The 27,680-nt window shown below is 38.5% G+C and overlaps 1 protein-coding gene across 1 annotated transcript; it reads right to left on the reverse strand.

Annotated features, from left to right (window-relative positions):
- On the reverse strand, positions 1 to 27,680 carry LOC126484469 (small nuclear ribonucleoprotein-associated protein B). Its single transcript, XM_050107996.1, has 5 exons — positions 27,541 to 27,680; positions 21,415 to 21,508; positions 5,130 to 5,402; positions 3,250 to 3,429; positions 1 to 240 (listed from the first exon to the last, which is right to left on the reverse strand). The coding sequence occupies exons 1-5, from the start codon at positions 27,541 to 27,543 to the stop codon at positions 131 to 133; spliced, it is 660 nt and encodes a 219-aa protein (XP_049963953.1). The 5' UTR covers positions 27,544 to 27,680; the 3' UTR covers positions 1 to 130.

Raw genomic sequence — 27,680 nt, forward strand, 5'->3', positions numbered from 1 at the left:
TTATCTTATTAAACTGCTTTATTTGCAAAAGTTACTGAGTATGAAGGATAAAAGAATGGCATGTATCAAGTTACAAATGTGAATGCGCTCACAAATCACAGTTTGTCTCAATCCTCTTAAGTAATGGACCTCAATAAGGTGGCCTTGGAGGACCTCCACGCATCATTCCTGGAGGTGGTCCTCTCATACCTGGAGGGCCCATTGGTCCACCTCTTCCCATCGCCATTCCAGGAGGCATTCCTACAAGAAAGAAAATTGAAGTGGATGATAAATATCTCCTCAGCAGCCTAATATAAAAATTTCTCTGAAAATACATCCACATTTACTGAGGCATTTTATTTATATGCAAGTCACATCAGACTGGAAATGCTCATGGCACGAGAAACCAGGCCATTCTAACTATGCCTTTATACTGGACAGCCTTCATACAATCATTATGGCAGGTTTCTAAAAATGATTTGTGCAGAGTTTTAAACATAATTAAGAAAGAAAATACAGAGGAAATGAAGTAAGACAAATTACCCCCACATGCAATCTACCAACAGTCTGTACATTTTGTCTCTCTTCCACATCTTCAAGAAAAAGTGGAAGACATGTCTTTTGAAACCACATATTTTTCCATAATGTTCATGTAATCATTGTTAATAACATTTTGCACTTACCGTACAAATTTTTCACCACTGTCTACATATTTCATCCCACAATCAAATGTTGTATGCTTACCCAATTAAAAGGGCTGACTTATTGAAGCACAGTGCTGAACAAACGTTACCTCCAACAGTCAAAATGTAGAGAAAGTAGTGTAGTTTCTGCGAGCTGGGGCTTTGGAAAGGCGCGTGCGCGCACACACACACACACACACACACACACACACACACACACACACACACCATTTTCTATGTGGAATTTCACAATATTTGTATAATTAGGGTGATTGTATGCAGTCTACAAAGCTTGATTGCTAGTTTTCCAGGCAATATATCGATATGAAGGGCTAGAATCTAAACTGGCCATGGAAAAAAAAGAAAGAGTCCTGAATTTCAAATCTGCTGGTAGCCATGACTATCTTGCTATATTTTTATTCAACAAAACTGGTCACAAACGCCTTAAAAGCAGCTCTAAAACCGGACTTTATTAACAAAACTGCCTGTCTCACAACTAGCTATGCCCCATTTTTATTATTGGGGTTACAGAATTTTTTTTTCTTTTTGACGACCCTCTAAGTCTTAACTGCAATATTTTAAAATCTGAAGTAACACACAAACATATTATTCAGGTTTTTACACCAACATTCAGTCAAGCACCTTTTCCAACAAACATTTGTTTTTCAGTAACTATACTAACTTTGAAATTATGTTTCCTTCAAATTTTTCAAAGATGCCACCACATCTGAATCTGTACTTAATGTTACGTTTGTTTGCATGGCCATCTTCCACAGCAGCTGTTAAAATCTGTCACTATAGGTTATCCGCCTTGAGCTGACTGCTATTTTATTAAAAAGAATTACATCAGATGTGTTTCGCTTTAATTTACAAAGCATCTTCCATGGTTATTGGTGTTTGTTTACATATTCTGCACCTTCCCTCCTTGCTAGTAGTGGCTGGTGTTGAAAGGCTTTATTTCACATTTGCACTTGGCAGTTTTTGCCATTCTGCATTATTTCCTGCACTGCATTATTTGCACTTCACTTTCTTAAACTCTTCGTGTTAGGCTACATTTAAGAAAGTGAAGTGTAAATAATGCAGTGCAGGAAATACTGCAGAATGGCAAAAACTGCCAAGTAAAATGTGAAATGAAGCCTTTCGATGCCAACGGCTGCTATTAAGGAGGCAAGGAGCAGAATATGTAAAGAAACACCAATAACCACAGAGGATGCTTTATAAATAAAAGTGAAACATGTCTGGTGTAATACTTTTTAATTAAATTACAGTCAGCTCCAGATGGATAACCTATAGTAACAGATGTAACAAATGTTTATGCTACGGACACCAAAGAACCCAAATTTCTTCAATAATACTGAGCATGTTGTGTTCAAGAAAGAAACATGACTAATATATCTATTGCTCATTCATAGAGTACTTCTTACACTATTAGAGTAAGAAGCAAACCCCATTATCCATTCGAGGATATATCCATCTGGAAGTAGTAGTGTAAGATAGAACCTAGGACAATAGCGATAAAAAACCCACTGAACACTGATTATAAAGAAAGTAAAGGTACAGGGCACAAGCAGCAACAGAACTATCAGACAGAATCCAAGTTCTGGTAACGCCATGTAGGTGAACTATCAGTTAAACTAATTTTGAAGAGATCATGGTGTGCAAATAAAGGCTCTAAACCCAAGTAGGAAAAAATGAGAAGATTTAGTGGGTGTTATGGCCAAATTAGGAAAAAATGAAATAAGACTATATATTAAACACAAGGACAAATTAACAGCATAGAATCTAAACAGAAAAGGGAAAAACATGAAAAAATAATGCAGAAAAGGAAAACTAACAAAGAAACTACAAATTAAAAGAGCCAAGTACATGAGGGAAAGTTCCTATGCCTATGGTTGTGAGAACCTTGATAAGTAGAATATAAGTACCTTCATTCTTTTTCTTAATGTGGGAAACACACACTTAAGTAACAGCTGTTACTTTTCCAGTAACTATTCAATATGATATATTGGTTATTCCCATTTTAAATATATCAATATAACTTGCACATATGATACACCACATCACCTTACCACAGGTGTCTCCCCCCATTCCCATCATGACACATACTCTACCAGTGGCTCAATTCACCATCCATTACTGGCATATTTCTAAGACAAGTTTTAGACAGACAGAGCCCTCTGATATTATCAAGATTCTCAGGCTACAAGTGGTGTACCACAGCAAAATATTTATACACCACACCTTTTGGTATTACAGCTCTTAAGAAGACTTTAGATGGGTGTACTATTGTGTAAGAGCAGGAAAGCTTTCTCATTGTTCTTTAGTCATTATTTAACATAGGTGAGGCAGAATAACTCTCAACATTGCAACCCCCCCCCCCTCCTCCCCCAGGTAGACTGAGAATGCTGAAGCACAAACACCACCAACTAATACTTTCACTAAGAGAGGCAGGAGCTACTCATCTTCCACAAAATTATGGTGTTTTAACGAAGCATGATAATCTGAAGCTGTTTACTCACTAACTGCATTTTGAAAACCTAGTAGATTTCCGTAAACAGCACAAATTTCACTGTGACAAAAATCTTACCCATCATTCCTGGTGGTGGTCCCATCATGCCAGGTGGTGGACCACCAACAGGCATTCTTGGTGGTCCAGGCTGCTGAGGTCTCATCTGAGGAGGTGCAGAAACAGCAGGAGCACCTCTGCCAGCAGGAGTCATGACCTGCTGAGATGGGCCTCCCACTCCCCGTACTGGTCCTTGTAAGCCTAAAAAAAGTGGTAACATTAACATTTCTACTTTGTTGCTCTAACAGGAGAATTCACAACGATGAAATTAACACCTGGAACTACTGTCCACAATGGTGCTTCAACTCATGTGCAAGGACCAACAGAAATCTTTAGCAATGAAAGCACTAGTTTAGTATTAATTATTGTTTTGATATTAATATTGTCACAAAAAGTTGGTGGGAGACTGAAAACCAATTTATAGTATTGGAGGATTCTGTGTTGTTTGACAATGTTAACTGACCATTGTGATAATACGAATAGTTCACATTCTATACCCAACTCAGATTAGTCATGCAGGGAAAGAATGCGCTAATGCCTCTTGCTACAGGGAGTAGATGTGCTTTGTCCAATGTTGTGTATTAAGTTTTAGATTCCTCATGAGTTGGCAAACAATGTTGAAGCAAGAAACAGAGAATTTTCCTTTTTTGTGCATTGTTAGTGGTAGTGAACACTGCTGCTTTAATTTGAGACATTCTGTTTTGTAATGCAAGTAGTGTAAGTGATTCATTTCAGTTTTAATAGTTAATACTGAATGATGAGTACTTCATATGAGGATTAAAAACAGAAACCTTCAGATTCTAATGGTGTTAGGAAAAGGCAAGTACGAGGATAAATGATTACAGTCATGAAGAAATTAAAGAATTCAGTCACACAAACTTGGAGAAGACTGTAATTCTAATTTATAAACTTGGAGAAGACTTTAATTCTAACTTGAAGTTTTTTGAGGAACTAAGAGCTGAAAAAAATAATCAAATATTATAAGAAAATTTAATAATATGGAAGACTGGAATCAACAATCACTGCATTTGACAGGCCTCATTAGAGTACTTCTAGTTCATAGAAGGCAATCAAGGAAGAATGAAGATGAAGCTCAGTTTCAAGAGCGTTATTTCAACTAGAGTGGAAGATGATAAACAACAGTTCATAAATTTCTGAAATTTGACAAGTACCCCTGTACATAATGGATGTGTTAAGCATGAAAAACTACCAAGAAGTGATACATGCTCAACCAGGACAACATACTGTCCCGACAGTTGATGGTTGCTGAACGAAGGGATAGTGTGGTGCAAACCACTAGACACCAGTTATTTAATATTGGCTACTATTATGAAAGCACCTGAGATTCAATTCCACCCAATTTACACTGATCAAGGAGCCAAAGGATGGTATACTGCTAGTCAGAATTGGTTGCATAAATAGATTACATGCAAAACAGATGGCTGAAGATGTTTCACTTCTCATTTCACACAGAACTTATTAAAATAGCTTATGGTTCCAATTTTCCACACGCTAAACAAATGAAACTGTGATCTTACGAACTAAATTCAAAATATGTGATATTTAATTTATTAATTGTTATATTTAATTTTCTTTGATATGATAAATCAAAATGTAAAAAATTACCAATTTTGTATGGCTTGGTGAATTATTCATGTATTACAACTCAAAGCTACATCTAACCCATTAACTTGACATTGGTTAGAACAAATTATTAGGTCTATCAAATACAATTATTGAATTTTACTATCATATTAATTTTCATGATGTTCCTTTTCAATGAATAGTAACACAAACTGTGCATCTTTCAATTACTCCACAGCATGACAAGAATTTGTAGTGGCATGAGATAAGTGTTCACTACAAATGTGAAAATGATGTTCACCAAAGTATAATCTTACCTGCAGGAACACCTGTGGCACCGGCAGGTACACCTCTACCAGCTGCTCTACCAACTCCAGGACCCGGTGCAGCTCCTGGTATAGGCACCCTGGGCAGTCCTTCCTCTGGTGGAGGAGGCCCTTCCACCGTTATCGACACTATATTCTCACCTCTTAATAGAACAAAGCCTAATACACGTTTTTCTTCCCGTTCACCTTGCTTTGTGTTCTTTGGTTTCACCTTACGAAATTCTTCACAATCTCCAAGTATGAGGTTCATATGTTTGTCAAAAGCTGCAAGGAAGAACAACACTTTATCTTCCCCAAAAACAAAAAGAAAATCGGTGACATTTAACATTTAATAAAGCTACAAGTAAAAAGACTTTTCCGGCTCTTAGTGTGTGTGTGTGTGTGTGTGTGTGTGTGTGTGTGTGTGGGGGGGGGGGGGGGGGGGGGAATTTACATGAACAGTTTCTAGGAATACAAGCCAATCTGGATAACATGAGTTGAGGCAAGAAAGAAGCTATGGCTGTCTCAAACAGGGACAAAGACAGATTGAAAGTTAACTCCCTAAGGTAACTCCCTTATACAATCTACGGGATGATAGTTGCAGCTGCCCAATGATGAGAAAACAGGTGATACATTTTGAGTAAAATAATCTGCAACCATTCGACATTCTCTGTAGCTAAGTCAGTTGATGAAAGACTGCCTTGAATTTCGAAATTAATTGACTGACTGTGAATTCCTCGACATCAGCTGTATTACATACACACAAAAATACTGACACACAAAAATGTGCTGGATTGGGACTAACCCGGATTTCCTGCTGATCACTAGCTGTCATCTCCAATACTTCGACTATGAGTCCAGGTTGCCCAGAACGACCTGAACTTCCGCAAGTCACACTGTCTACATCCTTATACGAGGGTTGTTTTTTAAGTAAGGGCCGTTCGCGCGGACGCCGCAACAAGCCACCGCGCCACTTGCTGGCATCCTTCCCGTTCACACTGATGCAAGTTGCAGCTCTGTAGCTGACGTGTACGCATCGCTGTGCTACTTTATAATGTTTACGATTATTGAATCGCACGCCGCGTGTGAGATACGGTCAGTGATACGTTTTTTGACCGCGAGAAGCCTATCAGCAGCAGAAATTCATCGTCAGTTAACAGAAGTTTATGGCTTGAATGCAATGAGTGAAGGTAAAGTGTGTCAATGGCCGTCAAAACGTCCATGACGAACGCTCAGGCCGGCCCTCTGTGATCACTGCTGATTTGGTGGCTGCAGTGGAAACAAAGATTCGTGAGGACAGAAGATTCACAATTTGCACTCTTTCTTTGGAATTTCCACAAGTTTCAAGACCGGTTTTGTAGAAAATTGTGTCTGAAAACCTAAACTTTAAGAAACTGTGTTCTCGGTGGGCACCCAGACTCCTCACAGAGGACCACAAAGGGAAGAGATTTGCCACTTCATTGGACTTTTTGATTCGTTACGAGGAAGAAGGGGATGACATGTTGAGTCAAATTGTCACTGGAGATGGAACATGGGTATCCCATATCACTCCCGAAAGCAAGCGACAATCGATGGAATGGTGACACACAACCTCACCCGTCAAGGTCAAAGCCAAACAGACGCTGTCAAAGCGCAAGATTATGGCAACTGTGTTCTGGGACCGGTGCGGTGCTTTGCTAGTGGACTTTATGCCACGAGGAATGACAATCAACTCAGACGCCTACTGTGCAACTCTAAAGAAGCTCCGCAGAGCAATTCAAAACAAAAGACGCGGCATGCTGACAAAAGGAGTTTTGCTCCTGCACGATAACGCTAGGCCTCACACCTCTCAAAAGACTCGGGATTTGATTGATTCTTTTGGTTGGGAAGTTTTGGACCATGCACCATCAAGCCCCGACCTTGCTCCTAGCGATTTTCACCTTTTCTGGTACCTGAAACACCATCTTGGCAGGCAGCGCTTCAATGACGATGAAGTGAAAGCGGCTGTGAACTCTTGGCTGTCGGAGCAGGCGGCCGAATTCTTTGAAGAGGGAATTAAAAACTTTGTTGTACAGTATGACAAGTGCTTAAATAAACAAGGCAACTATGTAGAAAAATAGGTAAAAGTGTGTAGAATCAGAAAACAAAAGTTTTTTTTACAAAAGTATTTGTATCTTTTTAAAAAAATAAAAACGGCCCTTACTTAAAAAACAACCCTCGTAGTATAGATACTTAACATTAATAGAATCAAACAATGGAAAATGCAGAATGGAATGTAACAATATAATGAAAAGGAAAGTTGCTACTCACCATAGAGTGGAGATGATGAGTTGCCAATAGGCACCACAAAAAGACTCTCACAATTAAAGCTTTCGGCCATTAAGGCCTTTGTCAACAACAACAACAACAACAACACACACACACACACACACACACACACACACACACACACACACACACACACACGCGTGGTGTGTGTGTGTGTGTGTGTGTGTGTGTGTGTGTGTGTGAAGAAACCAGGAGTTGGCTCCATATTTGTAGCAGGAGAATCCCCACTTCTGCAAGGAGACTGTCGACAGGACTAGTGCGAAAGGCACCGACAGCCAGATGCAGTCTGTAATGCTGAACAGTGTCAAGTAGTTTCAGAGTGGAAGGAGCCACTGAGCTGTACACTTGACACTCATAATCTAGTTTGGACAAAACCAGAGCATGATGAAGATGGAGGAGAGTAGCTTGATCTGCACTCCAATGTGTGCGCGTCGGGAGGCAGAAAGCATTAAGCTTCCGCATGCAGGTTGTCTTTAGGTGGTGCATATGAGGCAGCCACATCAGCTTTTTATCAAAAATAAGGCCCAAGAAATGGGAATGTAGTACAACATCTAGGCGCTGGTTGCCTAAATAAAGTGGGAGCTACACCAGTAGCGAAAATCAGACATACAACGCTGGGGTAACCCAGAATCCCAACAGAAGTCACAAGCCCGTTGATGTCTCACAGACCCCTGTGGGAGACTGTTCTCCTGGATTCAAGGGGTGCTGAGTGAAGTTCCAACTCGAACACAGAAGAGTGGATAAAAAGTCTCAAGATAAAAATCTGAAAGGGGTTGCAAAAGCCCCAGTCATGGAAGGCAACAAACAATGACGGCGCCAAGCTGTGTCATAAGCCTTATGTAGATCAAAGAACACTATGACAAGATGCCGGCAGTTAGTAAAAGCCAGTTGGGTTGCTGTTTCCAACCTGAGGAAATGGTCACTTGTAGAGCATCCTTCCCAGAAGCCACACTGATATGTGGGTAAAAGGCCCCGAGATTCAAGCACCCAACATAATCAGAAACTGACCATTCTATCAGGCAGTTTACAAAGTGTGTTCATCAGGCTAGTCTGGCGGTAGCTGTTGAGAGATGTAGGATTCTTCCCGGGCTTAAGGATGGGGATAACTATGCTCTCTCATCACTGCATGGGGAAAGCACCTGTGAGCCAAATGCACGTAAAGACCCTGAGGAGATGTTCCCTCTGGTTAATGTCTAAGTGTTGGATCTTGTGGTTGTGGATGGAATCTGGGCCTGGGGGCCGTGTCATGTGAAGAGGTAAGAACCTGCAAGAATTCCCATTCAGTGAAGGGTTCATTATAGAATTTGGCTTGGTGGGGATTGAAACAGAGGGCTATTTTTAAATCGGCATTTCTAACAGAGAGTGGTAGCAGTATAGGAAGAGGACCTCTATGCTATCACAAAGTGTGTCGCGAGGTGTTCAGTGTACAGAGCATCCTGTAAGACGAGACCCTGGACAGTCGATAGTCGCTGGCAGCCCAGTAGGCTATGATGCATGGATGACACCTCTGATGAAGAGAGACACATCACCAGGGAGGAAACACAGCGCTCTTTTTTTTTACTCTGCTTACTAGAGTAACGAGCCTTAGCAAGGAGGTGCTTAAAAGTGACAAGGTTGGCCTCTGAAGGCTGAATAAGTCACTGCAGTGCTCATCGGCGGTCCTGGATAATGACTGCTACGTCCTAGGTTCACCACGATACTGAATGATGACGAGGGGGACCTGTGCATGAGGATAGCAGTGCCAGTGGCATGAAGAAGAACAGCAGGGGCATCTTGCATGAATTCAATCCCAGAGAGGTGTTGAAGTGCACAGCAAACATATATAAAGGCCAACTGACTCTGCAAAGAGCCCAATGTGGGGGACTGTCGGCAGCAGGGAAACAATAGATTCATAGGGAAGCAGTCACTGTCACAAAAATAATTATGTGGTGAACAATCCAGGGAAGCCACAAGAGCAGGGGAGAAGATTATGAGATCGATTGCAGAAAAGGTGAGAGTGGCACTGAAGTGGGTAGGGGAACCATCGTTGAGGAAACTAAAATCAAAGTCTGTAGTAAGTTGGTCAATTAGAAGACCTCTAACCATCGAAGCGGCACTCCCCCATACGGGGTGGTGTGTATTGAAGTCCCCGAGAAGCTGGTACGGTGGCAGGAGTATTCCGGTAGGCAGGTATTTCGAATGATGATTGCCGAGATTGTTCTCATTCATGCCACCATTGTTTCCAGGTTGGTATGAAGGGAGATCCAGTACCTATAGTGCATTTAAAATTAGTTGTGACTTTTGATGTTTGGCTCACCAGAGGAGACATGATGCCACTGCACAGGTAATACCAATGGCGAGTCGGCTCTCCATACCACGCCGCCCAGTTCGGTTGGTAAAGCACCCCTGCTGCCATGCTGTGGATAAACAGTACCATGTGATGGCTCGTATTACAGGCATGGATGTCCATTAACTCTTGTTGTAAAGTGATATTTTCTGGCATTGAAAGGTTCTGCAGTCATCAGGTATCGTGAAAAAGTGTTTCATGTTGGTGCAGCATTAATAATAAAAGGGAGGCATATCTCAACATGAGACTTGCAATAAAAGTGGTCAGCCGAGAATACGTTCACCGGCTGTAAAGATAACATTAAAATATTCCTCTGAATTCGAGAACAGTGATTGACAATATGCAGTAGCACTCGGCTGTGATGAATAAAGCTCCTACAATGTACTGGAGGAAAGTGGCTATTTTTCTCTGGATACAAACAAATGTTCAATTGGATGAAGTTAAACCCAGCCTGTGTAACACAAAGGTAATGGAACTTGTGTTAGTGTACAAGCTAAAATCTCCATGCTACCAGGTCGCACAAATTGTTGATGCTGAAGAGTATAATTTAATCAGGCTTACAATGTACCATTCTCATTTAAATGTGACTGAGAATATATATAGGCCCAGCTGAAAAGTAGTGTTGCCAAAAACAGAAAGAAATTTACGCTCAGTGAGGGTGAAATGCTGACAAAAGAAGTCATTGCAAATTTACATCGCTGGACTGTGTCGAGTTTTGAGTATTATGTTACTTCTCTCTTGTTGCATTAACATGTGCTTCTTTTACCTGAACACAGCAGAGTCTACAGGTATACATCTCACTATCATTCAAACGCAGTTTAAACTGTGGCAGAATCCACAAGCAGCATATTTTTAAACTAGTAATTGAGGGCGAGACATATCAATAGTTATAAGCAAGTGCATTTTCAGTGCAAAAATAAATGTGCAGCTTCTTCACTTACGTTGTTGCAAAACCCACAGCAATTCCTGTTTCGCACGCTATTGATGGTCCCTAAAAATTACGGTATTTCATTTTTTAAAAATCAGTAGTTGCTTGAATATCATGATCGATATGGAAGTTTCACATATTAATCATGTCGGGAAAAAACTCTTCATTTTGCGTGCTATCATTTGCCAAAATCATATGTCGATATTTCAGACCGTTTATGAGACATGAGGGATTGATGAATATTTCATTCTGATCTTTTCACTGGTGACTGGTGATGGAGCCCTTTACATAAATACCATTTTTTTGACATTGGACTGAGATAGTGATACCCTTCGAGGTTTAAAGAATAATTTAATATGCTATTTAAATTTCAACATATGACCTAACACACACCAAACGCAAATTCATAGCGACCTCTGTTTTTCAGTGCAAAGTTTCAGAATTTCTTGCAGTAGTTTAGCTAATAATATCACAATCACTATGACCATTAACGAAATGGTAGGTAATTCATCCAGAAGCTAACGAATAAAGTTATAAGATGTGTGAGACTCAAGAGTTTATTACTAAATAGTTTCCTTAAAATCATTTGATAAAAGATTGCCGATCGGCCAGCTTGTGCGGCTGACAGGTAGAGCAGGCCTGGTGTTATCGACACCTGCTGAGGCGTTCAACACACATTGGCAACTACACTTCCCTCCATGTGTTGCATACTGAACTGTCAGAAGTCACAATTAATTTTAACCGTGTTATACTGACATTGGTACGAACCCCCTCCAGACACTATATCGAGGTCAGTAAGGTTATAATGGAATGCCCGATAAATACAAAACATGGGAGAGTGGTCATCAAGGAAGGGCGTTTCTTGAAGCAATAGGTGACTGTAAGATCTTTTGCAATTCCACTGGATTATCATGTGGCTCGAGTCCAGGTTAGACATATAGAATCCGAGGGGAAGTCATGTCAGCGAGTCAGTGGTCATAACCAACAAGAATGGGGTGCCATCCATAAAACCTGGGTCTGGTTGGTTGGTTAAACACACACAACGGTGACAGCAGAGGTGAAGGCTACCCAGTCTGCCTTGTTAGAAGCCCATTTGGGTAGGTGTCCATGGACATGACAGCGGGGGAGTAACAGGAAGTTGGGGAAATGGTCACTACCACACAGGTCATCATGTGCTCTTCAGTGGATAGATGGGAGAAGTCCTGGGCTGCAAACTGATAAATCAATGGCCGAATAACTACCATGCGCCACACTGAAATGTGTAGCGGCCCCAGTATTCAAGAGGCAGAGGTCGAGTTCGGACAGTAAATTTTCGAAATCTCTGCCACGGCCAGTATGCATAGGCGATAAAATCTCCCAAAGTAGGAAAGGTTTAGGGAGTTTATCAATCAGTGCAGCCAATACGTTCAGGGGTACTGCACCACCTGGAGGGAGATATACGTTGCATGCAGTAATTTCATGCGTCTTCCATATACTGACAGTCACAGCTTCAAGAAGAGTTTGAAGGGGCACAGGTTCACTACACACAGAGTTCAGGACATAAATGCAATCTCCACCAGACACACTATTATATTCGCTATGGTTCTTGTAATATCCCATGTAGCTGCAAATGGCAGGGGTCCACATTGCCAGGAACCAGGTGTCCTGGAGGACAATGCAGAAAGCCGGTGTAAAGCTGAACAAAAAACCACCACAATTCCAATGGAGGATAATGTGATCGTGAGACTGGGAAGGCATGAAACACTCAATGAGGTAGTCTATGCCTCAGGATCACCTGCTGCCGCAGACTTATTTCCTGAACAGGCTATATCCATTGTCTGATGGTTTGACGAGATCTAGGTCCTCAGCGGACGCCAGAATTCTCATCTTATGTTCTGACACAGAGGTAGGCAGCAGTGGTGTGGGTGCCACCACAATTGCCTTGGTCTTAGGGGGTCTTCTGTCTGGATATCTCTCATGCACCACCCAGCTGCAGAGAAGGCCACCTGGCAGTATGGCCATTGCCACGAGTCCTGATGCCCCAGGGTGACAGGCATCTACTCCTTGAAATACGTGTGGAGTTAATAGCGCAGGCATCAGCACAGTGATCCCTTTATTATCAAGGAGCTACAACCAACAGGGTACATGGTGGCTCCACTACAACGGATTGGCTACCGTGCTGGATATCAGGTGCAAATGAAGTCCATTATTGTCGACAGCGCAGAAAGCGATACTGCACAGAGGATGAAGGAAAACGCACCTAGGAGGGTGATCTCACCTAACAACTGGAGAATCAGCCGCAGTGCAGGTCCACGTTGACGGAGATGCAAGAACTCTCAGTGCATGATGGACACTATGCACCATGTGAAGCACCTTTCCCCAACTGGCTCGCTCTTTGGGAAAATTTTGCAAAATGGAGGTCAAACCCTACAGGGGACCATCATGTACAGGCCAAAATGTGTGAGACTTATTTTAGTCACCTCTTACAACAGGCAGGAATACCTCAGGCCCATTCTAATCCCCGGACCCGCAGGGGGAAAGTGACTCCGATTTGGAATGAGGAGGAGGGGACGTTGCCTTCTCGTCCTTTAACTTGTGCAGCCACTTCTTCACCCTAGGGAGGGAGGGAGGGAGGAGGCATTATCAATAACGGAATAAGGAGCGGCAATGTCGGGATTGAACAGTGAGCGAGCAGCATTGGGTTGGGGGACCATCGAGCATAGGTCACCTGAGGTTGCAGGTTTCATATTTCAAAAACACCAGAGGGAGGCGTTACAAGGAGGGGGGGGGGGAGGAGGGAGGGGAGACTGGAGCTGCAGGGGGTAGGAAAGGGAAGAGACAGGATAGGGGTAAGGAAGAGGAGGGGGAGGAGAGAAAGACATAACTGAGGCAAAGGTAGAGGAGAGATGCACAGGGTGAAGCCTGTCAAAATTCTTGTGGACTTCAAAGAACCTAAGACAGTCAAGAATCTTTATTTCCTGAATTCTTTTTTCCTTTGTATATATTGGACACTGGTGAGACAGAGAATGAGACCAGTTTACATAGTTAGTGGTATGGTGCAAGGGCTGCCGACTTTGAGAGGGTGGCCGGCCACCACAAATTGGAGTGGCACTGCATCGCAAAGGCATGTGGCCGAACTTGAGGGAATGGAAGCAAAACATGCAGGTGGGCAGGGTACTCTCTCAAATGCCAGAACGAAAGCAGCAGTGTCTACATGATGGTCTTTAGGGCCTCTCTGGGCACACTAGAGGAAATCAACACATCATTCCAGATTAGTCCTAAGTTCATCATCCGACTGGAGGAGAAGGTCCCTATGGAAAATTATATTCTGTGTCGTACTGAGGGACTTGTGAGGAGTGATTTCACTGTGATGTATCCTAAATGGTTGGGAGGAAGGCTGACTGACTGGCTGAAATTGTCTTTACAAGGAGGGAGCCAGATATCTTCCTGGTTAAGGACTCAACTTCAAACTTGTCATCAACGTGTTCCACAAAGAAAAGGGGTTTCGTGGCGGCAAGAGTCACCCTGTCAGTCCTCGTACAGACGAGGAACCGCGTAAGTCAACAATAACCAAGGGCTCATCAACTGCCAAGGTTTGCTTTTTGTCTTTGTCTTTCATAAATTTACCTTGAGCTTTGGCAATAGCATGACACGTTTTCAGATCTTCATGGTTTGCTACCAACACTTTCTCATAGTTTTGTGATAGTCACCATTTCCATCCTTTCTTGTCACACACTGTTTGTATTCTATATTTTCAGCATCAAACTGTCGTCTTCAGATTCTACAAACAAGCCCGAATAACCTTGGCATTTTCCAAGATCGCTGAACTGTCAATATTTGATACCGGTAACTTCCGTAACTTCAAAGGGTCTTTACAGACATGCCAAAACTCGCAGAGGAAAAGGAACTTGAGAAAGGGTAATTCGATTACACAATAAGCACTGATGGACTAATTATCTGTAGGTGGAAAGATAAGAGGGCAATGAATATGATTTCTACATGTCACACACCATGAAATGTGTCCATAGTAAGCTGTAGGATGAAAGACGGAACAATAACCAATATTACTTGCCCTCACATGTTGAAAGATTGCAATTCCAGTATGAGCTATGTGGATAATTTTGATTGACTGAAGTCAAAAAGACTATGCTACAGGAACGAAGAGCAAGAAATGGTGGATGATACTGTACTTTCACTTTTAGACTACTATGTAAAAAATATGTTCACTGTGCACAAGGAGAATGAAATGTAGCAGTTCTCAAATTCGGACTTTCATCCAGAAGGTGTGCAGTCTGCAGCCCACGAAAACCTCCAGTGCAAACAGTGTGGATGCATTTAGCATACTATGTACGGTTGTGCCTGAGAGTTGGCAAGAACTGTTTCACAAGAAATACCAAGAAAATTAAAAGGAGGTTAAACCAAAGTTGAATCACCAACTATTGAAATTTTATACCCTAATGGGGCAATGGTTAGCTGCAGTCGTCACATTTAATGTTAATATTTTGTTGTTGTTTACGTGAATTTTTACAAATCTATTGGGGTCAATCCATATGAAGTGGTCCAGTGATGGTTGCTTGACCATTTTTAAATATTTTAAATTTTTTATACATGATTGCTCTATACTTGAGAAGTTCAAACAGTTTTTTTTAAAAAATAATTTATCTAGCACCTTTACTGGATGGTGGCCATTTTTATTTTTCGGCCTGGAGACATTTGAATATCCCTGCACTGGGTTAAGTTAAAACATTGCAATTGACATTATTGTTTTCAGAGAAGTGCCCTCTACAACATTGCCTATTACACAAAATACCCTAAATTCAAAAATAACTAGTGAAAATGACCTCTAAAATTTGGTATCCAAATTTTCAAAAGTCCACTTTTTAGGCTCAAAAATAACAAACAAGGAGTGATTTATGAGTGTGTATTTTTTTCCTCTAGTTAGATATCATACACTTCTAATCTCATGTACAGCAAGAACACGTAACAGATGTTTCCTTAATTTTTTATGAATTTTTGAAATTTGAAAATTTTCTTTTTTTTTTTTGAAGTTTCAGGGGGGGAACTGAATATAAAAATATGTTTTTTTGCACAGTTTGTACACCTATATGATAGCAATGCACTGTAAAAATTTCAACATTGATACCTGACCGTGAACAAAGATATGAATTTTTGAAAATGACGAAATAATTCACATTACTCTACAACTGATCTTATGGCTGTTGCCTATTTAAATGGCTTATTGTTTCATTGTAATAAAATTTAATTGTAACATATATTTAGTTAACACAATCACCTAATGTTCATTTAGTTTATTTATTTTAAATAATGCAATATTAAACAACAGGAGCTTTCGCTTTTGTTCTTTGGTAATAAAAATGCCCATTTACGTTTAGGTTTATTGCCAATAAAGAAGTACATTATTGCTAGGTGAGGCATTGTCGTAGTCAGTCTGTTCTGAAACCTCTGTCAGAGTGGATGTACATACTTTATCGAGAGTGTAGGATGTGTTATGTGCTTTGTTCTGTGTGTAATTTGTAATTAATTTTGAGAGATTAACTGGAATGCAATAACATGGATGAACAGAGCTCTGTTGGAGATATAGCAAGTGAAGTGTGTCACAAAACAGTTTATGGTTCAGTTTCAAAAAACTTGAAAAATGTCAATGAGTTTGATGAAGTTAGACAAAAAAGGTTTGGGGGAAATAAAACTTAAACATTTGTCCTTGTTATGTGAAACAGCTTCCCAAGTGAAACGTAATGTCATTCCAGGAAATTCCCTGTACCCAAATTGTTACTCAAAAATATCTGCTGTGAATCGGGAACCAGAATCATGTAACCTTGTTAATGACATTTATATTTGTAATGTGGAAGCTGTTAACATATTGGATTTTACTTGTTCTAAGCTGGGGATATCTCCTGCTTCGAAAATAATAAAATTAAGTAGCAGGAAAAGAAAAGCAACTATTGAAAATAAGGTACAACAAATTTCAGACAAAATTAGAAGAGACTTGGAATCTTGCTTTAATAATACAGATACCAACATAATTTCTAAAGAAGAAGAAAACCTACCACCAGCATCATCTGACACTGAATATTTGAGCTTAATAGAGAAATTAAAAATTAAATGTTCAGTGACATCTAAATAGGAAAAAGTTAAAATTTTAAGTTTGCTCCCTTACTCATGGTCAGGAGAAAAATAGCTCATGAATTCTAGGGTTTCTCATCGTTTGGTTAAACTAAACTGAAAATTAGTGAAAGAGCAAGGCATTCTTCCAGTTTTAGGAAAGAAGAAAGGAATAGGTATAAGTGACGAAACAAAAAGATCCAGCAGTTTTTTGAAGATGATAACAGTAGAATGTGCCCAGGTTGCAAAGACAGCTAAAGAGTTGTTATAAATGGAGTTAAAGTAACAAAGTAGAAACGACTAGCGCTGTCAAATTTAAATGAACTTTATGTAGCTTTCAAAAATTCTCATCCTGAATGCAAAATTGGAAGGTCAAAATTTTGTGACCTCCACCATAACTGGTGTATTTTGGCTGGATCCTCAGGGACACACCCCGTATGTGTTTGTTTATACCATCAAAATGTCAAACTGATGATTGCACGTGCATAACTCGGTGACCTTAACTACGATGAGTTACTAGATATAATGGTCTGTGACAACAGTTAAAGACAACAGTTATGACTGCATGATGCGTTTGTGTAATAAATGCTCCAGTAAGGAAACCATTACTGAATTGTTTCATGTATATGATGAGGAAATGCAAGACCTTCAAACAGTGAGTCACAACTGACAGGGCAGAAATGATAACAGTGGTTAAATCTCAAGGAGAGTACTTGGAATCTTTAACTAATAACTTAAAAAGGAACAAGGCATTTTCACAAATTCCTTGGCATTGCAGAAAACTTAGTTTGATGCTATGTAACATCAGAAACCGAAATTTATGAGGATCATTGTGCCAGTAAAATTACATCTCTGTTTTTAACATTGAATGACATAGTGGCATGTGTGTATGATGAACAGTGGTGCCTTGCAGAGGCTGAAAGAATAAGTTTGGAAAACAATGATTTTTTTTGGGCATTTTTACCACCCTGCTGGACCAAGACCATCAGTCAAGAAATCTACTAGTGACAAAGTTTGGATACCAATGAAGAATTTTTTTAAGGAAACTCTTATTCTATATCACAGAAGCCGCCTGAAGAAAGAAGTGTTCTTAACATTCGCCACCAGGTTTAGGAAGTTAACATCTCAAAGGACGTTAATTGAAAATATTTAAAGTATGTCAAAATAATATAAATGTTAATTTCAATGATGTTTCCACTTTTTGTATATAATTCACTGCCTTACTTCAATAATAATTGATTATATCCTGCCAATATCACACATGAATAGGCAAGAGCCATAAGATCAGTTGTAGAGTAATGTGAATTATCTCCTCATTTTCAAAAATTCGTTATCTCTGTTCACAGTGAGATACCAATGTTGAAATTTATACAGTACGTTGCTATCATATAGGTGTACAAACTGTGCAAAAAACATATTTTTATATTCAGTTCCACTTCAGATAACCAACCCCAAACTTTACAAAAAATGAAAATTTTCAAATTTCAAAAATTCATAAAAATTAAGGAAACATTTTTAAGTGTTCTTGCTCTGTATCAGACTAGTAGTGTATGATATCTAACTACAGGAAGAAATAAACTGTCATAAATCACTCCCTGCTGTTTGTTATTTTTGGGCCTAAAAAGTGGGTTTTTGAAAATTTGGATACCAAACTTTGGAGGTCATTTTTGAATTTAGGGTATTTTGTGTAATAAACAATGTTGTAGAGGACACTTTTCTAAAAACAATCATGCCAATTGCAATGTTGTAACTTAACCTAGTGCAGAGATAGTAATATTTTTGCGAACATCTCTAAACTGAAACATCATTGCACGCTTACAAACTAAAATGGCCGCCATTCAGTAAAGGTGAAGGGTAAAATTTTTTAAAAACTGTTTTGAACTTCTCAATTATAGGGTAATCACATATAAAAAATTAACATATTTAAAATGGTCAAGAAACCAACTTAATTTTTATTGGACCACTTCATTTGGATTGAGCCATTGTATGAAACATATTACCAGTAAGGTTTGAAATATGTAAATTATTGTTCATGCCCTCTGGGATAAATTTTTGTGGTGTTTACCTCCCTTAGCAGAGTTAAGGAATACATACAGCTACGCGATAATGGTTTCAATTTGTAGGCCAGAGTGTGCTGAACTAAATGCTTTTTGTTTGAAAGGCCTAGTGCAACCTATCACTGAATAATAAAAACACAGATGCTTGCGAATGCAAAAAATACTTGCAGACTGAAACAAAAATGCCCACAATTTCTAAATGATACAAAATAAATGTTTTAAAAAATATTTTTGAGTCAACTCCACATTAGGGAATCCACCCAGTAAATATCAAATTTTTCCGAGATGGTCAAGCCACCAGTTACTTCTTTTCTTGACTACGACCCATTCTTCCTAGTTCTCACATGCATTTCATCATGTTCTACGTCTCTAAACTGCTTCCACTGCCTGTCCACCCTTCCTCAAAACTTTTTGACCTGCTCCTCTTTCGACTGATTCCTTCACAGCTTTTGTTTTCTCCCCCCCCCCCCTCCTCCCTTTCAGGCTGCTCCTCCAACTTCTCTCTTTCTTTAAATTCATGAAACACACACTTTTCACTAATCATAAGAATGGGTGTGTACTCTCTCTCTCTATCTCTGCCTCCTTGCTTGGGTTCTTGCCATATCATACCATTTTCAGAAAATGTTGCTAGTGAATTTGGTGGCACCAATCGAATATTCATTAAAGACTGGATATTCTTTTAAGTACCTTAATTCTCTGAAGTGTGCAGAAAAAAGCATCAATTTGCTTTTCGACATACACAAGAGACATTTGATAGATCTCTGCAGTTGGGGCTGGTGTAATACCAACAACTATCCACAATCTCTGCATTAAATGGAAACGGATCACTTACACAGAAACCAGTACACATATTTCCCACCTCTTTGGGTTCTGAAACAATGTGAAAACAGTAAGTACATCAGATTTTGAAATTTTAATGCTCTTATTGTCATGAACATTTCTGAACACACTTCTTCCACATTTTCTTGATTGCTCCAAAGACTGCTACATCTAGTGGTTTCAAGATTTGTAGAAAGGGGATAAAGAGCAGCTAGCATGCTCTTGTTTTCGTGACAATATCTGCTCAAATTAAGTGTCAAATGAGAGCTGTCTTTACCTAAAAATATTATAATAGGTCAAGGATTTTTTTTTTCAAGAATGGACAAATATATTTGTTATGTACTGAAAGAAACTTTCATCTGATATTCATCCATTTTCTGTTTCTCCAAAGTGTCAATTTGAAGGACTATTTTCATTAATGCTGCTGGAATTCTTTTGTACTTTACAGTTATTTCCTACAGGACGTGCAAATATTCCACCAGCATTCACGGACCTGTGAGTATCAAAGTAAAAAAATGTTTCATTCACACCAAAAACTGTCAGGACCATTTAACACATCGTTAGTTTCAGTTACTTTCTGTGTATCAGAAGCTCTTGTCCTATTAACAAATTCAGCATGTTTTGAGGAAAACTCTGTCTCTTAAGAAATTAATAATATTTTTTCCAGATAGATTGTTTGAAAATGCAGTCTTACAACTTGTCAAATCTGTCCTAGCACTAAGTTTCTGCACATACATAGAGATTTTCCTCAGCTAGTGGAAACCTGATGAAAGAGTTGAAACTCAGGCCATCAACCTTTTTCAATTTTGTTTCTTAGGACAATCTGGGCCAAAGTGCCCAGCGAATTCTTGTGAAAATACACAAGAATTGTATTTCTTAATGTTGTAATTGGGGTACAGTGCAATTTGCTTGCTATACCAACTTTCATTTCCTACCCAATAGCCTTTAGCACATCTTTAACATTGCTGGGAGAATACTGAAGTCTTATCCTTTGGATGACTTAATATTCCTATAAATATTGCACAAATACCTTGAGTTAAAATATTTTTATAGTTCCCATTGCACATTTTATTATATTATGAGCATTAACAATTTTGAGAAATGCCCAGACAATATAAATTATATCTATGTAGGTATAAAGATCATTTCAATTTTTTTTAACTTTTATTTAGCCTAGTTATGTCGTAGGCCAAGTCCGCACTATAGATGTTTATATCAGTTTACTATGTGGCCATTAATTTATTAATAAATGTGGCCAAAAAAAGGATACACATGTACTTTCAGCAACATGCATGGTCATAACAGAGAACGAGTACTAAATATTGGTCTGTTAATTGCCACAGAAGTCTAACAATATGTTCTTATATTTTAACTTTTTAGCCATATCTTTCAAAAAATTATGTATCTTCTGAGGTTCTGTTTAAACAAGTAAAGTATGACTGTATGTTACAGAAAGCAAAACTTCACATCAAATATTTTCACAAAATTGAGACTCCAAACAAAAAGAAATGCTTCTCAACACAACTGAATAACACTTGTAATAATTTTTGTAAGAGGCTAGAACTGGGTTGGTTGGTATTCAAAAGAAACTTCAAAATTCAGCAGTTACATCAAAGTGGCCACAATTGGCACAATAGCCAAAGTTGGAGCTTTCCTCCACTTTTACATTCAAATGTAGTTTGCCGTTACAAAGTGAGTTTCAATGTTTCTGGATGCAGATGCCGAGCACAACCAGACTGTATGCAGAGCTCCACTTACCTTTGAACGTTCCAATAAAAGTCCTGGAGTCTTGCAATATAATTCTGACCCTGTAGTTGATATGCTGAAGCATCTTATTATTTTTCCCGATCGTCTATAACAAAAGTTACGTAACATACATTTCCAGCAATGAGTAAGGACACAAAACAAAATTTCATGTCAACAAAACTCCAAATATATAACATTTTCTTCTAAATTTCATTCATTTAGTATACGGTTTGCTGGACCCACCAGGGTAACCATTCAACTTAACTATTGGGTCATTCCATGTAAAATCAACAAATTAAAAATATTTCTAACCTTACCCTATTGGATTTAACTTGAAATGAAGCTCAACCGTAGCATTCACATACAGTAATGTGAGAATTTTTTCACATTTTCTGACAAAAGGTTGCCGAGCAATGAGTGGGGTGAGGAAACGAATTTTTTGCCTTGCGGAATAATATTGATTTGTTCACAACTTGTGTTTTAAGTAAGCTACAATAATGAAATTGAGTTCACTGGAAGGAACTTTATATTCAAATGATAAACATAATCAGCTGAAAACAAATATTCTATTTTTATGAAAACATTATTGAATTTTGGAACCAGAAATGTAAGCCTAAGATACTCTTTTTCTCTACACATAATGAGAGTTTCAACTCTGAATGTGCATGTGGTCACTATCTAAAGTAATTTGAAGTGTAAGAGTGTGCAATGAAACAGCTTTAAAAATTAATCTGTTTTAAGTTTAGACCTACTTCTCATCAGCTGTGTGTTGCATAACTGCACGTGGCCAACAAAATAAAATAACTTATTATTTATCAATGTCAAATTAAAAAAAGAAGCTGCACAACATTGGAGGGGGGGGGGGGGGGGGAGGGAGAGATCAGTAAGGTCCAGACCCCAGTTATTGCCACATTAAGGGCAATTTGAGATACATCACATTTTTAGTATAGGAAGAAATTATACAAATTACTTCAAAAAAATCATATCTATTGCTTCAAAGTCTACATATTACAACCACGTAAAAACAAATATTGTAAGTTGTATAACAAAAGCAGAAAAAATACTGAAAAATAAATGGCGCATGTCCCCGGTTTTGGCCATGTTAACCCTACCTATGGCCAGTTGTTTCTCCACTTATGGCCACTTCATATTATAATAAAACTATGGCTAAAATAATTATCAATCCATGTGCCAGAAAGTAATTTGTGCTTTATACAAGTATATAAGACAACAAACATACATCAAAGGTACAGCAACTGAATGAACAGAAAAAAAAATCATTAGGCAAAGTATTGTCCCAATAATTACAGAAACAAGTGCCAGACAAGTTTATTTCTCACGAGTATCAATGGAAACAGGAAACTTTGTTTTTAATGAATGTCCTCCTGGCATCGAGACTGGTTGTGGCAAATTTCCTGTAATATCTTCACCCGTTATAGTTGAAACATCATTTTCAGTGTATTCGAAACAAGTTTTCTGAACATTAGAACTTTTTAGGCACTGAATTTCATATTCAGAATCAAAAAGCACTATCAAAATTACACATATGTACTTAAAAATTGCAGCTCGTTATATTTCCTGTTTAACTAAATTTTACCAAAATAAAGTCCACTACTTTCAAATTATCAAAGACAGTTTCACATTTTCTGGTATTTCACCTTCATCTCTTACGTAGTCATCTAAACTGCTTCCACTGTCCGTCCATTCTTCTTCCTCTGAAGACCTTGTTGGCCTATCACTTAACTCTTGTCTGTTTCTTGTTTTCCCATTTTTTACACGAGATACTGCCAAGTGCTTCTCTTTGGACTTTTAACTCCTTCATAGCGTTTCTCTTCCTTTTTTCCTGCTCCTTCCCCTGCTTCTCTTTTTCCTTCAGTTCATGATATTCCACCCACTTGTCAATAGTCACAACAGTGGGTGTGTGTTCTTTCTTTCTCTTTGTGCCTTGTTTGGGTTCTGGCCAAGTGATGACACTTTCAAAAACTGTTGCTAATGATTTTGGTGGCATCACTTGGATACGCACTGAAGATGGACTATGGTTGGATGTTAAGAGTACCTGAATTATGTGAAATACTACTGGGGGTTGTTGCTATATCTGCAGGAATAAGACTGTTGGTGGGTGTCGAAGGAATATCTGAATTTTGTAAAATGCTGCTGTGTGTTGAAGATATATATCAATATTATCAACATTTTGAATGGATGAAGGATTAAGCCTGTCTGTGTTTTGTGATAGATTCTCTGTTGGATTATCTTCAGAGGGAGGCACTATGCTATCTGTCAATGTCATCAGCTATTTTTCTCCAGAACTTGAAAAATAATAATGCTTCTTGATTTCCTTCCCACTCACGATTCCTTCTCTTGGTTGCTCTGAACTCATCTAGAAGGACAGGATCAATTTGCTTTTCTATATATGAAATGTCTCTGAAGCTTCTCATTTGTCTGAACTGTGGTGAGGTTGGTATACTACAAACAACTATCTTGCTGTAATCTACATTGTTCACATTAAATGCAAACAGACCAGTTGCCCTGAAACCAGCACAAATATTTGCCACCATTTTAGATTCTGTAATAATTTGTGACAGAACAGAAGGTACATCAGATTTTGAAATTTCAGTGCCATTATGTTCAAAATGCCATTTCTGAACAATCTTCTACCACATTTTTTTCATAGGTCCAAAGACAGCTACATCTAATTGTTGCAAGATGTGCGTAGAATTGGCATTGTTAAGGGAGGAGCAAATTTTCCAGCAGCATTCACTGCAAACAATGTAGCAAAGTTATCTTTGTCAGAGTTACACGACTCATCATAAACATGACGGCAACGAGGACCTATGATTAATTCCTCTTTAGGAGCCAGAAAGACAGAAGTTTCATCCATATTAAAAATTCTATTTAGGTGATTTAACGCATCCATATCATTTAAAGTGCAGGATACTTTGTGAAACCAGATTCTTATTTTCTCTTCTGTAACAGAACCTCTAGCCCTATTGACATATTCTGCATGTTTTTGTGACAGAACCTTGTGTCTCTTAAGAAATACGTAATACCACTTTTTTTCAGGTCGATTGTTAATAAATGTAGCCTTATAACTTTCCATATCTGAACTCTCAATAAGGTTTTGCACAGATGCACAGAGATTTTCTTTAGTAACTGGAAATCCCATGCTACAACAGTTCAAAACGTTCTAGTAAGACAGAATGTGGACCACAGTGCCCTGTAGATTCTTGTGGAGGTACACCAAAAATTTTGTTTCTTAATGTTGTCCTTGGAACTTTGTACAACTTGCTTGCAGCTGCAGTAGCAACTTCCATTCCTCATCAATAGCCTTTAGAGCATCTTTAACTTTGCTGGGAGAATACTGAAACCTCTTATTCTGTGGTTGACTCATTTTCCTATCAATAATTCACAAAGATGGAGTTAAAGAATGTTGTATAATTGAATAGTGCCTATGGCATATTTTGTATCTGACAAGCATAGGTAAATTAGTATGATATGCCAAAACAATACTAACAATGAGGTATATATTGATATAAAAATACCAGAAATATTTTAATAAGCCTATTTAAATAAAATTAAGTTTATAATAATCTATGTTAGAACTGGCTGGTATTCCAGAGAAGCTTAAAAATTAACCTTTGACATCAAGGTGGCCATAAGTGGGGTAGTGGCCAAAACTAGAGCCTTCACCCTACAGCTGAGTACCAAAGATAGGCCCAAAATCAGATGAGCCAGAACAGTTCAGTTTGTCATGCTTCTAGCCAGTCAGTTTGTTGCACATCAGCTTTTACGCATAGGGTAATGCATATGTTCGATTAGTTGAAATTTCAGTGTTCAAAATTCCCTGCTGCTTACAGAAAGAACTGGAAAGGGTGAAAGATATGGATGGTCCCTCTAGATGTAGGGAGCAACTGTGATTCAATCTTTTACCTAATTCTTTCTAACTACACAGGCTAACCATCAGTGTTCACGGTCTTCCAAGCAATATATCCTTTAATATCATCCAATGATACAGGGTCACTGACAACAGCTGTCACCTGTTCAATTACACTTTATAATCCTGGTCTTGCTTAGGGGAATTAAGATGAAGACATTTTGTGTTCCTGTAATTTTGCAACATTTCTCAAATCTCTTAAAAGAGTCAATTCTTCATTTTCACGATCTTCCATAGTGGTATACTTGAAATTTATCCACTCAACATTATCAATGGCAAACACAATTGTTCGAGTGCCATGATTTGATCAGTATATGGGCACTGGTGGTGGTGGTTAGTGTTCAACATCCCGTCGACAACGAGGTCATTAGAGACGGAGCGCAAGCTTGGGTTAGGGAAGGAAATCGGCCTTGCCCTTTCAAAGGAACCATCTCGGCATTCGCCTGAAACGATTTAGGGAAATCACGGAAAAACTAAATCAGGATGGCCGGAGTATTTGGGCACGCAGACACGTAACTGTTCCAGCAATACCATCGCTAACTCCTTTACCATGAGAGCAGGGTGAAAAATGCCACTGGGCTTCAAAATGGAACAGCCATGGTTTATTTTTTTCTAGTCTTATACTGAGCTGCCTCTGTCAGGAGAGTAATATATTTTACTTTTTTTAATTAAATATTTTGATCAGAAAGAATCATGTAGGATCGCAATAGGTGCACAGCAACAGTGTCATCTGTGAGGTATTCTGTTACGATAAGACTTGTGTGCTCAGGTGTGTCACCATCCTTCTAGTAAGTTACAAAGGGATTAATTATTGTTTGTGTGTTTCTAAAATGGTAAAGATCACCACCTTTTACAACAAATGTGTAATTCTCAGACAAATCACAAATCTCAAAGAACCCAGCTGCTTTAAGATTATTTTTCAATCCTTTTGGGAAGGCAGATAATTGACTGGGCACAAAGGAATGTCATGTTTAAATGTTTTGAATTTGGCAAAATAAATAAATAAAAAAATTAAAAAAGTAGCAGGATTTCTGTGACTGTTTCTAGAGATGTTACTTGTGAATATAATGGACACTGGTAATTGGAAAAAAATAGGTAAAGGATTAAATCACAGTTAATGTCTTATATACATGAGGGACCGTCCATGTCTTTAATTTCCCATGGTTATACAGACATTCTTCATGTACATAACTGGGAACTAAAGGCAATCTTGAAGCCTCAAACTGCTATATGAGGAACACACACATTATCCCATGGAGAAATGGTGATGTGCAAGCAACTAACTGCAAAGAAGCATGATGAATTAGATATAACTCAAATCAGTAACAAGAACTAATAACTGGTTTTTGCGACATCTCTTGTATTTTGCTGTATGAAGTTTTTTAAATCCAACACACTTAAAGCAAATATTTTATTCATCTATTCTAACCTATATTATATTGATGCTCACATTTGGCTGTACAATGAAGTAACTAATGAGATGTAGGACTACTATTTACAATAAATAAAGTTTTAAAGGTGTTTTACAACACCACTTTAAACATAAAATTACTTTTGACAGTAAACCAACGTTCATCCCCAAACGAAACTTCCAGAATTTGTAGAAGTAAACAGTATCTTTCAAATATATTTCTCCGAGAATTTTATGAATGCAATTTATCAAAATGTACTTTAAAATGGCGTACAAATGAACTTAATTTCATTATTCTCATTTGCTTAGAACATAAGCTGTTATCAAAACGATATCGTACCGCAAACAAAAAATATTTTTTTTACACATTCAGCAAATAATATTACGTAATATTTTGTCAGAAAAATGAGGAAAAAATGGTTTTGTGTTACTATTTACGAATACTACATGCATACTTAATATCAGATAAATGTAAGAGGGTCATGTTGCAGCACTTGTTTGATTTGTCATGGTTAAACCCTGTTAGCCTAATAAATCATAGACTTTTGCTACAATTATGTAGTGCATTCGGTGTCTGAGCCAAATTCTTGACGAAGATGACGACAACGTAAGTTTTTTTTGTCAAAGTTGTATATCACAACAATACAGCATAGCGGATGGAAATCATGTTGCACCGCGTCGCCCGGCATTTGTAGAAATGAAATCGTCACTCCATACAATACATAGTTTTAAAAAATAGATTATGCTTGGATACAAATTATAACTTGAAACATTATTTGCATATTTCCCAACATACCATCTTCGAAGAGTTTCACAATTCCTTTACAACAACTAACAAACACACCGCCAAAATGGCGCCATCAACTACATATGCAAACTGTGAGTGTGAACCAAACACGACTCCGCAAAGATATTATTTGAGAAAGGATGTAAGAT

This window comes from Schistocerca serialis, chromosome 6 (assembly GCF_023864345.2).
Source record: "Schistocerca serialis cubense isolate TAMUIC-IGC-003099 chromosome 6, iqSchSeri2.2, whole genome shotgun sequence".
Taxonomy (NCBI): Eukaryota; Metazoa; Arthropoda; class Insecta; order Orthoptera; family Acrididae; genus Schistocerca; species Schistocerca serialis.